Raw genomic sequence first — 17,523 nt, forward strand, 5'->3', positions numbered from 1 at the left:
GAAGTTTGTGCCTTTCTCTAAAATGTCCCTCCTGCCAGTGTCTTACTGAAATCCTACAGAAGTCACAGGCACACAGGGAGGGCGGGGCCAGGCCATGCTCCCAAACTGAATGGCTTTCTCTGCTCTGGGTGGAGGCCAATTGCTCACGCCTGATTACACTAAAATGCTGCAGAGCTGGAGCCACCTTCCCTTCAAGCACATTTGGACAGGATAACTCATAAGGACAAAAGTATGCTTATCTGAAAGTCATGGCCTGGTTTCAGAAATCAGAAATAAATTATATTAGGTAATCTGCCTGACACACTCTGCCTTCTCTAGCAGTGCTGAACATACCCTGTGCTTCCCAGGAAGAAGGAACCTGCAGGGAGTATATTTACATACCTGGAGTAGCTGCAACACCTAAAATTTCTGTGCAGTATTTGGCATATTCACTTGCAGCATCCAGCGCAGTGTTGGTGTGGAGAGACTGATCAACTTTGCTCAAAACAATCTGGCGTAAGGTCAGGAGACCTAATAACATAAGAATGTTTGGGCATGTTTGGGAGAAGAGAGAACTACATGTTCTAATATCACAAGATCAGAGATTTCATAAACGGATTCTAATAGTATTCATTACAAGGTCGGAGCAAGACACCTCATTCTATTTAAGATTTAAAAGGAGATGCATCTTTTTTTCTTGGATATAATTCCAGTGTTCAGTATTCCAATATGCTTAGTGGCCTTCCCACCTCATGTTAACACTCTAGGGTGCTATCATTACAAAAGAGGAAATAAGTTCTATAGAAGAAGACGCCAGCAGGCCTTTTGCCTTCTGAGATGGCCTACACTCTGTCTGCGGAGTGTGTTTTTCTCACTGCTGTTCTCACTTTCTGACATGACCCCAGGCCCCGGAGCCACTCTTGCGTTTTGAAACAGTCCATATTCTGTCTATGGAAACTGTATTTCTCTAAATAAATCCACTTCTTACCTAAAAAAGATGCCACCAATTCTCCATGAAGCAATTCTAATTTATTTTCTAAAATGGTAAGTCATACCTGTGTTGACCAGTCTAGAAGCAACAAGTTTTTCAAGCAGATCATCTGTAATAGGGCTTCCATGTTTATAATGCTTAGATAGTCTTCGGAGGGAATCAGCGTCCCACACCCAGTTTTCAAGCATTTGTGATGGCACCTCTACGAAGTCAGTTTCCACGTTTGTTCCACTAAATCGTGCAAAGTCAGTCTAGAAAGTAAACACAAAAATCTTTTTTAAAAAGCAGTGAATGAAAACTACATATATGATGATTTATAATTGACTCACCAAAACTTAAGTCAGAATCAGAGTCAACTTTGGATGAAGATGAGGAAATGAAAATAAAACAAGTAGCCAAGCAGCCTGAAAAATAGTCCCCAAATATCTACATTAAAATAATATTTCATTCTTCTGAATCACAGACACACTTGAAATAATCATCAAGAAATCATAACTGAAAAAAATTAGTTTAAGTTAAAAGAAACCTTAAGCTTTGAAAGTAAAAATATTTTAAAAGAATTTCCCAGGGACGTCCCTGGTGGTCCAGTGATTTAGGACTCAGCGCTTTTACTACCAAGGGCGAAGGTTTAATCTCTGGTTGGGGAAACTAAGATTACGCAAGCTGAGCAGTTTGGCCAGAAAAAAAAGAGTTTCCCATTAAAATTGAAGAGATTCATAACCTAAGACAATCTCTCCCTAGTTCCCCTTGCTATTTGCATATTTTTGTTTACTCAGTACATGCCTTTCTGGTGTATTTATCGATCTATTATTACTTAACTACTCAGGTTTTCATCAAAATCAGTTAAAGAGTTAAATTACAACCTTATAGACTGATATCCCTTTCAGGTGTATGATGTTTTGTGCTTTAAGCTTTACATAAGTTTTTCTAAAACAACCATATTGTAGAAAGCCTGAGTTGTACCTCTCAGATTGGGTAGAAGATGTTACCTTAAAACAAGAAGCCTCTACAATAGGAGTTAGCATCGTATGATAGTTGGTAAGTGAGGTGAGTTTAATGCAACTATAAGAGAAACAAAGGATATATTCAGAAGTTAAAGTACCCCTTGTAAAACTAAAGGACTTATTCTGAAGGTGTGGGTTAAGCGTTAAAAAAAAAAGTTTTATTTAAAAAAGGAAAGTTTAGTAAATTGTTGAATCAGATGTCAGGAAAGCTCTTAACCAGAAAGATGGGAATTCATTAGGCTGGTGTTTTTCAGCCTTCACATCATCCAGAGAACTCACGTAAAATCGCTATTGGCAGAGGAATACTTAGCATTTACCCAACTGGGTCAGCTGCAGAATGGGGGTGATTCTATTATCTTCCCCTGAACCTCTGTCCTGCTTCCCTCTTTAGATGCTTCACAGCCGGGTCTTCTCTCCCTGACTTCATCATCCCCAGGGCTCTAAATGGAACGAAGGGAGAGGAGGGGGCGTCACCAGCGGAGGAGGCAGCAGATGGGCCATTCTGCTTTTGGCCCAGGGCAGAGCCACAGATGTCAATGCCACCTCACATTCGGCCTCCCTCTCTTTATGCAAAAAAATGTTCTGCTTGACTTCCTATTATAACTGTGCTGATTCTAGATATGAAGAGCTTCAAATACTGATGGGCCAAGGGAAACTAAATTCACTAAGCAATGGAATTGGGTAACCTCTGTTTGAGGACATCCCAATAAAAAATTCTTACAGGGAAAAAGTCAAGGGCTCCAGAAAAACTGAATATTTTTGCCTCTTTCTTGTATATAATCTTCTAAAAATAACTACAGCCTACACTATAGAGAAAATAATTCTATACAATAATTATAATAGCCAACATCTATTGAGACTTTACTATGTTAGGTGTTTTGCTAGGCTTTTTCATGGATTATCTGATTTAAATTTCAAAACAACTGTATAATAATTGCAATCTCCATTTATGAGATGAGGAAATTGAGGCATATTGAGATTAATGGTAGAACCTGGATATTAAACCAGGTGGTCTGAGTCAGAACTCCAATTTTAATCACAGATACTATAATACCTCTCTTACAGAAAAAAATCAAAGGAAAAAAAAAGTTAAATTATGATTTTACAAAATGGTGAAATCATTTTGGATCTAGTCTTATATCAAACTTGCCTTTATGTGAAGAGTAAAAGTGAAGTGTCAGTGTACTTCCTTAAAAACCTGATTTCCTCTAAGTACTGGAAGATTTTTCAAAGATCAAACATGACATTGAAGTGTAACGGCCAGCCTTTGTAACCATCTATCCTGGACTTGGGATTCTGTAATCCTAACCGCATAACTTTGTAATGATGGTATCTATAACTGCAAAATAAGTACTAACAGAGAAAATAAGGACAAAATTACACCATCAGATATTACTATACAGTATTTTGACCAAAAAATAAATAAATTTTGTACAGTCTGCATGTGTGAACTTTTTTGGTTAGTATTTGCTGGGGAGAGGGAAAATCCACCCCAAACAACAGTGAAATATATGTGTTAGTGGTGGTGCTCCAGAATGTAGAAAAACATGAACAAATGAGTAAGTCATGAGTTAAAATTAACGAGAAGTAACACTAGTTCCGTCACGCAGAGTAGAGAAGAGAGGGCTTATTCTATCTGAAGCCAGTTGGGGAAAGACCACAGCACATGAATGAACAGATCAACAATGTCTTCTAAAGAACAAAAGGAAATGTTTGCTAGGAGTAAAAGCTAAAAATAACTCTACTGCTTACTAATTTCCCGAAAGTCACGCTGTTTCTCTGTGTGCCCTTTGGGCAAGATCATTTAAATATTTTTCAAATGAGGAGGACAAAGAACTTATAAAATTCAAAAACTCAATTTCCCTGCAAATAGCTAAATTTGAAAAGGAAAGGAATCCACAGTCAGTCACTGTGTCCATTCACAAAGAAACCATGGGTAAGTCTTAGGAACCGGCAGCTTGTTGGGGGCCTGGTGAGCAAAACAGCCTGGCTTTGAGTGATATTACTCTCTGACGACCAACAAATACCACTCCCACTCCAGTTTTCAACTGTGGGTTCCAAAGAAGTGCTTTCTAGTTTTCAACATGAATAATTCAATGGTGTTGAATATAGATCTCAGGAGCATTATTGCTACAGGAAATACTTTAACAATGAAAGCCTAGAAAACAAGGTAAACTTAGATTCCTGTTTGGTTAGAAGTTTTTGAGAGGAAGAAAGCTGTCTAAAACTATGAGATGCTACAGACATTTGTTTCTCAATGGATATAACACAGTAAGACCTGGAACAAAATTATATAAACTCAAGCTCAAAGTTATGTGAGCTTTTGTTATATTTAAGGACCAAATCTTATATAGGCTATTATTCTAATTAAGAGACTCACTTGTTGCTTTTAGCATTTACAAGTAAAGTGTTATTTTCATGAGAGCAAATCTCAACTCAAAGAAAAGGCAGCTGCTGAAATCAATAGGTGTACTCTGTTTAGGGAAAAGAACAGGGCTCAGGAGAGTGGACTTTGCCTGTCTGAGGTGATCCCCTAATGATTTCCTAGCAGTCATTCCATGTCCTGACCTGTCTGATCCAACCCTAAATCCAGGGATGATGAAGTTTAAGAAATAAGGCATTAAAAAAAGAAAAGTGCCACTGTCTCCTAGGCTTTGCCATAAACAGAGGGTTAAAGGTCATACTTTTAACTTCGCATATACCTAGCAATCATTGGTAATAATAATAGTAATAAAGAGAACCTGAATAACACGTTGTTAACTTTCACAACAGCCCTACAGTTCCCCCGGTCAGTATTACCATCATCATTTAAGACATATGAAACAACACATTATCTAGAGAAGTCTGTTTTTTTGGCTGTGTTGTGCAGCTTGTGAGATCTTAGTTCCCCGACTGGGGACGGAGCTCGGGTCCCAGCAGTGAGAGTGCCAAGTACTAGCCACTGCGCCACCAGGAAACTCCCTACAGAAGTCCTGAATACTGCACCTTAAGTTCACATATAAAGTACTTCTTTGGTGGCCCTAGTGGTAAAGGATCTGCCTGCCAATGGAGGAGACAGGGGTTCAATCCCTGGGTTGGGATGAACCTCTGGAGAAGGGAATGGCTACCGGCTCCAGTATTCTTGCTTGGAAAATTCCATGGATAGAGGAGTCTGGTGAGCCACAGTCCATGGGGTCGCAGAGAGTCGGACATGACTGAGCGACTGAGCACTCTACTCCATTCAAAGTCAATGCTAAGAACAACCTTATATGTATGAATCCCTCACTAACAACTGTACCTCCAAAATCCAGCACATGCTCAGAAAGTGGTGGATAGTCAATTAATCTTTGTGAAATAAATGAAGGTGTGAGGAGAATGTTTCTGTATGAAGCCCAAACCTGAAACAACCCTAAGAGATTTCTCTTGGTCTTATACTTGACCTGACCTCTTAGCTCCCAACCCAACATCACCTCTCCACTTTGTCTTCTTTCAATACTCAATCAGTAAATCAGTATATAATTTATATCATTTTACTTAATAATATTCTGATTTTAATTTTTTAATTGTTACATTTCATATCCTCACACTTTAGGCATTCAAGATACTATATCTTCTGAACCCCATTCTATCATATCTACTATAACATGTCAGACCCAATATATAATAACTGCTTCTAAGGAGTCGATAAAACATTTCTCTTTTAAACATATTTTTCTAATTATTTTTCAGAAATCACACACAGAAAACACAGTAAGGAAATTAAAAAAAAAAAAAGTTTCCAAAGAGAAACAAATGATGTTGTATGGCATCACATTTGGTTCATGACTTCAGCATTTATTCTATGCACGTATGTCTATGTGCTTGTGTATGTATAAACACACAAATATTCAAATAACAAAAATGGATCCTGAAAGAAACTGCTTCTAACACTGATGCTGGAAACTATAATGGTGCAGGGTTGCGAGCAGGGAGCAGAGGCTAAAAGGTTGTTGATAGGTGTTCAGTGGACTTCAGGACCGAGACCAAAAAGGTCAACTTACACAAAGGGAAATGTGAAACTAGATAACCTCATCATTCCACACACATTTACAGGAGATTGATTTAGAGGGAATTCGATAGAAGAAACTCAGAGAGAAGAGGTCCATCCAACAGGAATACATACCTGGGAGCCCAAATTCAGACCCCATGACATAATGTTGTCTCCATCGCAAGGATGGGGGTGCAAAGAACAGTTATAAGCAATAAAATAGAGGGATAAGGAGCAGGGTGGTTAGATCCTGGGTGAACATTTAACTTTTCTAAGTCTTAGTTTTTTCCACTTGAAAATGGGGGCAAAATAGCCCATTCCAGTATTCTTGCCTGGAAAAATCCATGGACAGAGAAGCTTGGTGGACTGCGATCCATGGGGTTACATGACTGAGCCCGCATGCATGAGGCGGGTGGAGGGAGGTGGGTTGTTTGCAATAAACTAGTAGAACTTAAAAAAAAAAAGAAAAAGAAAATAGGGGCAATAATAGTATAGTAATAGAAGTAGATTGGTCAACCCACTTCTGAGAATATTGTATGTATAAAATTAAAGAATGAATGTAAGGCAATGACTACAATGCCTGGCACATGGTCAGTGCTCAGTAAATCTTGGCCGCCATCTCTCTTCCTGGCCTGCCCAGTATAGTCTTGGCTGGTCTGACCAAGCCTCTCCTTAGCTTCCTCCAAGCACCTATTCCTTGGTGTTAATGCTCAAGATAAATGGACCCAGATTTCCTTTCCACCTCTGCCAATACTCCAAATTGCTCAAACTGGGGAACTTCCTGGTCCAGTGGTTAGGACTCTACCCTCTCACTGCCAAGGGCCTGGGTTCAATCTTAGTCAGGGAACTAAGATCCTGTAAGCACAACCAAAAAAAAAAGATACTTTTAAAAAACAAATAAATGAATAAACAAAGTGCTCATTCTGCTCGTGCTCTAGGAACCAAACTTCTAAGTAAAAAAGACAAATGTGATGGTTTCCAATCACCTTCCATAGATCTTCACCCAATACCCATGGAGGGTAGGCATTTGTGAACTCTCTTAAATCTGAAGTGACAGTGCTTTTCTTCATGGCAATCTTTATAATCTTCTTAAATTATGACCTGTGTGCTACTTATTGATTTCAAAAGAGCTGAATTATATATAAGCATAGTTACAAGCACACTTCAGATATGTATGGCACTTTATTCTTTTCCAAGTACCTTTTCACACATTATTTAATCACATCAGCACTCCAGGGAAGTATACATGAGAATTGTTGTTCCCATTTTATGAGTAACAAAAAAAGAGATGGCTCAAGGAGGTTGAAAGTGAAAATTTCTCAGTTGTGTCTGACTCTTTGCGACCCCATGGACTATATAGTCCATGGAATTCTCCAGGCCAGAATTTTGGAGTGGGTAGCCTTTCCCTTCTCCAGGGGACCTTCCCAACCCAGGGATCGAACACAGGTCTCCCATATTGCAGGCGGATTCTTTACCAGCTGAGTCACCAGGGAAGCCCAGGAATACTGGAGTGGGTTGCCTGAAAAATGTGCCAATAGCCAGGCCCACAAATACATGAATGATTTTTTAATCTAGTACTCTTTTTATAACACTAGGGTGCTTCCTAACTGATATAGGCTATGTTTATTTAAAATAGTGTCTAATCCAAAATATTTAAAGCAGACAAAATACTTTATTAGTTTTTAAATGAAATTGACAGATTATTTGAAATGTGAAGTTTTTCTTTCACTTTAATAAGGCTTTATCGTGATTCTTATGTGTTGCTTTAAAATAATGACCTCTAACAGTTCAAAACTCATTATTGCTCTTAATGCACAACCAATACAGACAGCACAATGGAAGCTGTTAAGAAGCATTACTCTTCTATTCTACAGAAGTTCAAAAGGCCAGCAGTTACTGACAGCCCAAACCACAAAAAAGTCATGAAACAGGAACAGATACTAGAGATGCCACCTCCTGACTGCTATCGTCAAAATTATCTACCCTGTAGTGTAAATACAAAGATACGAGTGAAACTCATCTCCTGAATGATGAGATAGTAGACACCTTGAACTAGTCCATCTACATGTTTGAAAACTGGATGTTCCTGCTGACCTATTTAAATATTACTATGACAAGCTCTAGCAAGCTCTTTTGGTCATCAAACTTGCAAACTGCCTGCCTGGAGAACTGAAACACTTGGCTGCCATATCTTAAAACCAATCTACTCAATATATATGGTAAATTAATAAATTCACTATATATTTCTCAGATAAGTCAGAAGTATTATTGCACACAGAAACTATTATACTCCTTTTTCATTTCCATCTACTTTAGGTCAGTACAAAAGGTTTTAAAATCATTATAAAGCTGCAAATATGTGGATCTCTGTCTGTGATTTTTAAGACAAAAGCAATGATCACTGGTTTCAAATACATTACTTTAAAAGATCTTAAAATATTATAGGACATTTGAAAGGATTAACAAACAAGAGATTTTTCAATGATAATTTCATTAGGAGATGACCGAACAAGGGATTGTACTACATACACTATTCATCTGTATGACACATTTTATGTTCATGAAGGAGGTTAGGCAAAGTCTTTGAATATAGTCTACTGTTTCAAGCGATATCATTCACCATCAGTATACCAGTATATATACTGATTCATATATATTTGTTGTTGTTCAGTTGCTAAGTTGTGTCTGACTCTTTGTGACCCCATGAAAGGCAGCACACCAGGCTCCTCTGTTCTCCTCTGAGAGTTTGCTCAAATACATGTCCATTGAGTCAGTAATGCTATCTAACTATTTTATCCTCTGCCACCCCCTCCTCCTTTTGCCTTCAATCTTTCTCAGCATCAGAGTCTTTTCCAGTAAGTCGGCTCTTCACTGATTCATATATAGATAGTTGTCACATATAATTATATACATGCATACATAGTTCATTCATATATATGTATGTATATATATATATGAAACATACATGTATTTCATTCATCAGTATATATATTGATCATCAGTATATATACAATCATCAGTATACATATTGATTCATATATATTCATAAGCATGTTCAGTCACATATATAATTATATATTCACATATAGTTCATCCATATCAGTGTATATATATTTCAGTCATGAGTCACAGAGCTTTAAAATGAAACAGTACCAAGAAATTTATTTTCCAGTACTAAAGTGGGTATTTCAAAGGATCAAAATTAATATAAGAAATAATGAGAATAACAGAATAGTAGAGAACTGCTTTGTGAATACATGATAAGCATACGACATTAAGGTTAAATGAGGGTCGTATTTCAAAATAAGAACATGCATCAAAAACACAGAAAACCCTATTTGAGGATCAGTATTATTTTTAAATGTGATTAAGACACCAAATGACTTCCTCATGAAATCATTAGCTGATAATTAACATCCAGACAAAGGAGGAAATAGTTCTTAACTTGGAATTCAGTATGACCTAGGCTTTAGGGGGTTAGCAGCCCTTCGAAATTCCATGTAAAAATTTGGTTGTGTAAATTTATGTCCATTTTTCTCGAAGAGACTTCTATAGCTTAAATCAGATTTTCACAGGTTCTCAGATCCAAAGAAGATCTCCTGTTTATCTATGTACAAGTACATAACTGGATCTTAGATAATCTAAGTCACATAAGTCTGAAATTAAGAAAAATATTTGACTTTTCCAAATTATTCATAAAAATGTTTTAGAAAAATGGAATCTAGTTTTATTCTACTTAAAGGAAATGCTGGACACTGATGGAAAATAAATATTTCAGGAACCCTATTGCTGTGAAAATAAGACTTTAAAATTATCTAAGGAAGAAAATTTATGTTATTCTGAAAGCTTTATTTTCTTTGGATTAAATAGAGAGTAGAAATGGCTGTATTAGTATACCAGGATTTATTTATCTGAATAGATTCATATCCTATTCCCCTCTGCCTTTTAAAAATAGAACATGGAAGCACCAGGAAGTAAAGATAAAATGTTGAAAGAACTAAATAGTTTTTTTTTTTTTTTTTCTTTTAACAAAAGTGATAGTCGTTTTCTGGAAAAGAATGGGTACATTTTTGGTTATTACAATGATTAGGGGCTACTCTAGGTGTGGGATGCTGGATGTCCAGCATTGAACTGCACATGTCAGGACAACATGCTATTTATAAGTCACCCAATCTATGGTATTCTGTTATATTAATAGCACTCTGAACTAAGACAAGTGGCTATACTACTCTTGGTCTTGAGTTGACAAAACCACTTACGTATCAGTCTGCAGTTTTTGCTGCAAGATTCAAGTTTATTCACATATAACCTGAACTCTTCATTATGTCATACTACACAACCATGGCTAGGACTTGAAAAATGTAAACAAAATGTTTTCTTTTATGTTCAGTGAGGATATTGAGGGGTTTTCCTGATGGCTCAATGGGTAAAGAATCTGCCTGCAATGCAGGAGACACAAGAGACGAGGGTTTGATCCTTGTTCGATCCAGGTCATGAAGATCCCCTGGAAAAGGAAATGGCAACCAACTCCAGTATTTTTGCCTGAAAATCCCATGGAAAGAAGAGGATGGCAGGCCCAGAATTTGAAAAATATAAACAAAATGCTTTCGTTTATGTTTAGTGAGGATATTAGCTAGATTTGAAAAAAAAAATCGGTATAGAAAAGACAGTTTGGGAAAAACTAGAAAAATCCAAGTAAAGTGTTGAGTCTAGTTAGAAGTACCACACCAAAGTTAGCTTCCGAGTTTTGGCAAAGGTACTGTAAGACGTTAACAGTGAGGGAAACAAGGTGAGGAGTACTACCTTTGCAATTTTTCTGTAAATCTAAAACTATTCTAATAAAGAGGCTATTTCTAAAAAGTTCACCTTTAGAGATGAGTGGAGATTTCCAATTTGGAAAGCTGTCCCTCCATTTATGTAAATATCAATTTTAAAAACTGTTAGGTTGAACAACTGAACTAGATGTTTTCGTGTCAACAGTGGTTAAATATTAGCAAGTTCACATGGTTCATCCTAGAACAGTCTGGGCCTAGTTTACTGGACTGTGTTATGAAGTTGAGAATAAATATACTTTTCATTTTTAGAAATAAAGAGAAATTAGTTGCAATCCATTGCACACACACATCTCTTTCTTGGTAAGTTCCCCCCAGGGTTATACCATGTTATCTGTGATTTTAATTGATGCCTAGTAAAGGATGGTATAAGAAATTATTCATTATTTAAAAAGGAGTATAAAGTCTGGATGATTGAAAACCATTGAACTAAACAAAGCATTAATAAGCAAAAGAGACAGATTATAGCACAGTTTATCTCTGAAGCTTACACCAAATTCCTCTGAGGAAAAGATTTAAAAGGGAAAAAAAAAAAATCTGACACCCTTCCTTAACAATAGTTTTCTTTCTTTTTCCAAAGGGTGGGGCTTCCAGGTGGCTCAGTGGTAAAGAATCCACCTGGCAATGCAGGAAACACCAGGGAGATGCAGGGTTTGAACCCTGGGTTGGGAAGATCCCCTGGAGAAGGAAATGGCAACCCACTCCAGTATTCTTGCCTGATAAATTCCACAGACAAAGCCTGGCAGGCTGCAGTCCATGGGGTCGCAAGAGTCAGACACGACTGAGCACGCATGCACTCACACCACAGGATGGGATTCAATGAAGCTCTTTCATCAGTGGCTGGATCTTGCAGTAAAAATATGTTGTGAAAGAGGACACAACCAGAAAAATGTTGTGGTTTTGTATAAGGCCTATGACATTTTTGAACATGTTCAGCTTCTGAGAAAAACATGCTAAGAAACAAGTTGAGAAATCTGACATCAGTGGGAAAAAAAATTCTGGAAAAGCAATTAGTAGGTTTACCATTAAAAAAAAAACAACAAGCACTCACCTGTGCACAAATCTGATGCATGACATGACCGAATTCATGGAAGTAAGTCCTCACCTCATCGTGTCTCAGGAGAGAGGGACGACCTGCTAGTGGCTGTGAGAAGTTCACCACGAGGGCAGCCACAGACATCATGCGGCTCCCGTCAGGCAGGAGGCATCCAGGCTGGAGACCAAAGCAGGCTGCGTGGTTATACTTCCCTTCCCTAAGGGACCAGAAGCACAGTTGGTGAGATTCACACACTCTTCTTTAGCAACAACATTGGCATGGCCTCTCTCAGTCTTTTGATAACAGAAGATGCTTTGAAACATTTAACTCACCTTTTATGAAGCAGGTCAACGTTCTGTCAAAATGAAACAATGAAAATTGAAAAAAGAACAACAAAAAACCCACTATCACTTGATATGAGGTATATTTCCAAGATTTCTTGTGTTGAAATCTTAATGTAAGAATTAATATATACCTCAAATAGGGTATAGCTGAACGTCCAATTTAACGTGCTCCTGCTTTTCGTCTTCAAAGATGGACTCATTAAACACTAAATAGCGTTGATGCAAATATGAGATAAAAGATACAGAGTTTGACTTACTAGGCACTTTTTCCTTAAAATTAAAATTGATTTAAAAAAACTGATAAAAACTAAAATCCAGATAGTAAAGTTGTTCTTTTATTCAATAAGGGGAAAATCAGTACTCATAATTAAATGAGCTCCTTTTATAAACCAGACAGGCCTTTTTGGAAACAATGGTTTTAGTTAGCCTGGGAAAAAAAGCATAAATTATACTATAAAGTCATCTATGCTAGGACAATGTGATATCTGTGATGATCTCTCCAGAAGCTAAGGGCTGTTAGACTTTGTTATAGGAATAGGTTTCCTCCTCTTTTCTTTGCTCAGAGCACTAAAATACATTTAAGTTTAGTTTGATGTTTTGATTTTTAAGTCTTTTTCTGTATTAACTTTTCTTGACTCATAACTGTTTTTTTCCTGCTGAAGTTATTCAGGTAAAACAAAAACAAACTAGTCTCTTTACAGCTTCCCATTAAGAAACAGCTTGATTAAGAATCAAGCTGAACAGGGCATTGATCCTATTCTTACAGCAACATGATGGACAACCTGCAAATCACAACTTTTCTTGAACCCACCATAAAGTGAAAGTTGAAGAGCAACCAACCTGCAGTCTAAGACAGATGCCTCCAAGGATAGAGAGAAAGGAAGCAAGCACTTTTTTTTTTTTGCTTGTGTGTATGTGTGTGTTTTTTAACCTGTAGACACCAGTAAGAGAATTTTTAACAAATTGATAAAGATTGATGGTGGATCAGCAAAAGTAGGGAACCACTAGGAGTTATTAGATAAGGGAAATTTTGCATCCATTTGCAAGGTCTTCTCCACAGATCTTACTGGGTACACATGAAAAAGTCAGGGGCAGGATGAGAACGCTGAGAAAGAATCAGTGCTGACGCTGGCCCGGTGGAAGGGAGCCCTGCCCAGGTCTGTTTCATCTTCCTCCTAGAGAACATGAGCCTGGACCTTAAAGGCAAGAAACACTGTTGCCTTAAGAGCACTGCTAAAAACTCACTGCTACTGAGGGGTGGTAACAGAAAAACAAACAAACAAACAAAAAAACTCTACTCTGAAGCTGGGGCAGGAAAACATCCTCGGCCCAGACCTACAGCTGAGGATGGGGCAGATTCACTGAACAGGCCCACTCCTAACACCCAGGGACCCAGAGCCTTCCTAAGACCGACCTTTAATCTGAACAACAGAATCGACACTCCCCTAACAAGGCTAATAGGAATCCAGTAATAAGTAACAGCAGTCTACTGCAAGGAGAGGAGCAAGAGCATGAAAAGAGACCTCTTTAAAGCACAGAACACATGGACAAACTCACATTGCGTGGGGAACAGAGACTAAAAAAAAACTCTGGCAAATAAGCTCTCATCCTAAACACATACAGGAATCTGAGCTGAAGCTTTGGGTTCACTGAGGTTAACCATAGCAATAACAAGGCCCAAATCCAGCTCCAGTACTAAATAGAATGAATCAGACACTCACATTAAAGGCCTAGCAAGTATGTGCCCACTGCTAGGTATAAAGACTATCTTAGTTTTTACTGTTTTATATAAGATATCTGACTTAAAAAAAAAAATTGTAAGGCATATGAAGACACAAGGAAAAAACACAATGTCAAGAGGCAAAAAGAGCAAGAAAAATAGATTCATATGACAAAAATGTTGGAGCTATTAGAGTATTTAAAATAAATTGTTAAATGTTAAACATTCTTGAGGAAAAGGTAGACAGTCTTCACAGTCAGAAGGATAATTTTGGTAGAGAGCTGGAAACTACGAGAATACAATGAAAATGCTAGACGTGAAAAGCACAGTAATAAGGATGAAGAATGCCTGTGATAGTCTCATTGAGGGACTTCTTACAGCCAAGGAAAGAATCACTGAATCCAAAGATAGGTCAAGAGAAATTACTAACATATAAACACACACACACACAAGAACAGAGAATCAAGACTTATAGGACAATATCAAATGACCTACTAAATATGTAACTGGAGTTTCATAAGGAGGACAGAGGACAGAAGAAATATTTGAAGAATAGCTGAGAATCTTCCAAAATTAGGGGACTTCCTGGCGGTTCAGTGGTTAGGGCTCCACGCTTTCATTGCCAAGGGCTTGGGTTCAATTTCTGGCTGGGGAACTAAGAGCCTGCAAGCTGTGCAGTACAGGCCAAAAAATCCAAACAAAACAAAAGAATAACTGAGAATTTTCCAAAATTAATGACACTAAGTCATAAATCCAATATGTTCAGAGAACACCAAGGAAGACAAACACAAAACAAAGAACCAGGAAAAAAAAAATCCCATATTCCTAAGTGTATGAAACTGCTAAAAATGATGAACAAAGAGAAAATCTTGAAGGCAGTCAGAGGGAAAGAACACATTGCATGTAGTAGGACAAAGATAAGAATTACAGCCATCTCCTGTCAGAAACTATGCAAGCCAGAAGACAATGGAATGCCACCTTTAAAGCATTAAACGAAAATACCTGTAAACTCAGAATATTACTAAAGATAATAAGGAACATTATGTACTGAAAAATGGGACGGTTCTCTAAGTGGATATAACAATTCTAAATATGTATATGTCTAAAAGCAGAACTTCAAAATATATTAAGCAATTCAATATCCCATGATAAACCATAATAGAAAAGAAAGAATGCATATATATATATATAAAGAATGTGTGAATATATATAATTGAATCACATTGTTGCACAGCAGAAATTAACACAACATTGTAAATCAACTATATTTCAATTTAAAAAAATGCACAAAGCAAAAACTGATAAAACTGAAAGAAGAAACAGACAAATCAGTCAGAGGCTTCCTTTCTCAGTAATTAGCTGAACAGGCCAAGAGAAAATCAGCTGAGATACAAAAAACCTGAACAACATTATCGGTTATCTTTACCTAACTGGCATTTGTAGAACTCTCAACTCAACAACAGAAAACAATACTCAAGTACACATGGAATATTCACCAAGACTAATTATATGCTGGACATAAATCAAAACAATTTATAAGAACTGAAAAGATATAAAGTACACTCTCCAACAATAACAGAACCAAACTAGAAATAACAGAAGGCTATCTGGAAAATATCCAAATATTTGGAAATTAAAAATATACTTCTATAAATATAGTCAACTTCTTTTTGACAAAAGGCAAAGGCTAGACAATTTTTTTCAACAAATGGTGCTGGAACAACTAGACATCCACATGCAAAAAAAATGAGTCTAGACACAGACCTTATACCCTTCACAAAAAATAACTCAAAAAATGGATCACAGACCTAAATGTAAAATGCAAAACTATGAAATTCCTAGAATACAACACAGAAGGAAATCTAGATGACCCTGGGTTTGGCAATGACTTTTTAGATGCAAGAAACACACAACCCATGAAAGAAAAAAAATTAATAAGCTGGATTTCACTGAAATGAAAATTTTCTGCTCTGAGAAAGACACTGTCAAGAAAATGATAAGACAGGCCATAGGCTAGGAGGAAATATTTACAAAAGAGATATCTGATAAAAGACTGTTATCAAAAATATACAAAGAACTCTTAAAACTCATCAATAAGAAAATAAACAACCTGATTAAAAAATATACCAAAGACCTTAACAGACACCTCATCAAAGGAGATACAGAGATGGTAATTAAGTATATCAAAAGTTATTCCACACCATATGTCATCAGGGAAATGCAAATTAAAACAAGATACCACTACACACCTATTAAAATTACCCAAATCCAGAAAACCAACAACACCAAATGCTAACAGGATGTAGAACAACAGAAACTCTCATTCATAGCTGGTGGTAATGCAAAATAGTACATCCATTCTGGCAGACAGTTTGGTAGTTTCTTACAAAACTAAACATACTCTTATCAAACAATATAGCAATTGCACTCTTTGGTATTTATCCAGAGGGACTGAAAATTTATATCCACACAAAAACCTGTACAAGGATGCTTAGATTAGAATTAGAAAGTCACTCGGTCATGTCCGACTGTTTGAGACCCCATGGACCATACAGTCCATGGGATTCTCCAGGCCAGAATACTGGAGTGGGTAGCTGTTCCCTTCTCCAGGGGATCTTCCTAACCTAGAGATCAAACCCAGGTCTCCCATATTGCAGGTGGATTCTTTACCAGCTGAGCCACAAGGGAAGCCCAAGAATACTGGAGTGGGTAGCCTATCCCTTCTCCAGCAGATCTTCCTGACCCAGGAATCAAACCGGGGTCTCCTGCATTGCAGGTGGATTCTATACCCACTGAGCTACCAGGGAAGCCCCTTATGTCACAAGGATGCTAATGTCAGCTTCGTTCATAATTGCCAAAACTTGGAGGCAATCAAGATGCCCTTTAGTAGATGAATGAATAAACTGTGGTACATCCAGACAATGAAATATTATTTAGTGCTAAAAAGAAAAGAAATGAGCTATTAAGCCATGAAACACATGGAGGGACCTTAAATGCATAATGTTAAATGAAAGAAGCCAATCTGAAAGGGCTATATGATTCCATCTATATGATATTCCTGGAGTAGGAAATGGCAGCCCACTCCAGTATTCTTGCCTGGAAAATCTCATGGACAGAGGAGCTTGACAGGCTAATGTCCATGGGTTTGCAAAGAATCAGACACTACCGAGTAACTAAGCACATATGACATTATTTCAGAAAAGGCAAAACTTCAGAGAAAGTAAAAAGAGCAGTTGTTTCCAGGGATTGGTGTGGCAGGGCAAGAAATGGATAGATAGAGCAGAGGATTTTTAGGGCAGTGAAACTACTCTGTATGATACTCTAATGGTTTATAGACATTATATGCTTTTTCAAATCCAAAGAAAGTATAACATCAAGAGTGAACCTGAATATAATTTAGGTGATAATGATGTGTCAATGTAGGTTAATCAGTTGTTAGCAGATGTACCACTCTGGTGGGGGATGTTGATAATGGGGTAAACTATACACATGTGGGGGCAGGGAATATATGGGAAATGTCTGTCCTTTCTGGTCAGTTTTGTTGTGAATCTAGAAGGGCGCTAAAAGATAAAATCTATTTGAAATAAATAAGTAGAAGTAAGTCAACAACA

General features: G+C 37.3%; 1 protein-coding gene across 4 annotated transcripts in view; it reads right to left on the minus strand.

Annotated features, from left to right (window-relative positions):
- Positions 1–17,523, minus strand: part of NLN (neurolysin) — a 97,413-nt gene that overhangs the window by 14,769 nt on the left and 65,121 nt on the right. For all 4 annotated transcript variants that reach the window (XM_043887698.1, XM_043887701.1, XM_043887699.1 and 1 more), the window contains 3 exons: positions 11,864–12,065; positions 1,035–1,221; positions 382–510 (listed from right to left, as the gene is read on the minus strand). In XM_043887698.1, coding sequence (XP_043743633.1) covers positions 382–510; positions 1,035–1,221; positions 11,864–12,065 — 518 coding nt within the window. The remainder of the gene's footprint in view (positions 1–381; positions 511–1,034; positions 1,222–11,863; positions 12,066–17,523) is intronic.

The sequence above is a fragment of the Cervus elaphus genome, chromosome 25, assembly GCF_910594005.1.
Source record: "Cervus elaphus chromosome 25, mCerEla1.1, whole genome shotgun sequence".
NCBI lineage: Eukaryota > Metazoa > Chordata > Mammalia > Artiodactyla > Cervidae > Cervus > Cervus elaphus.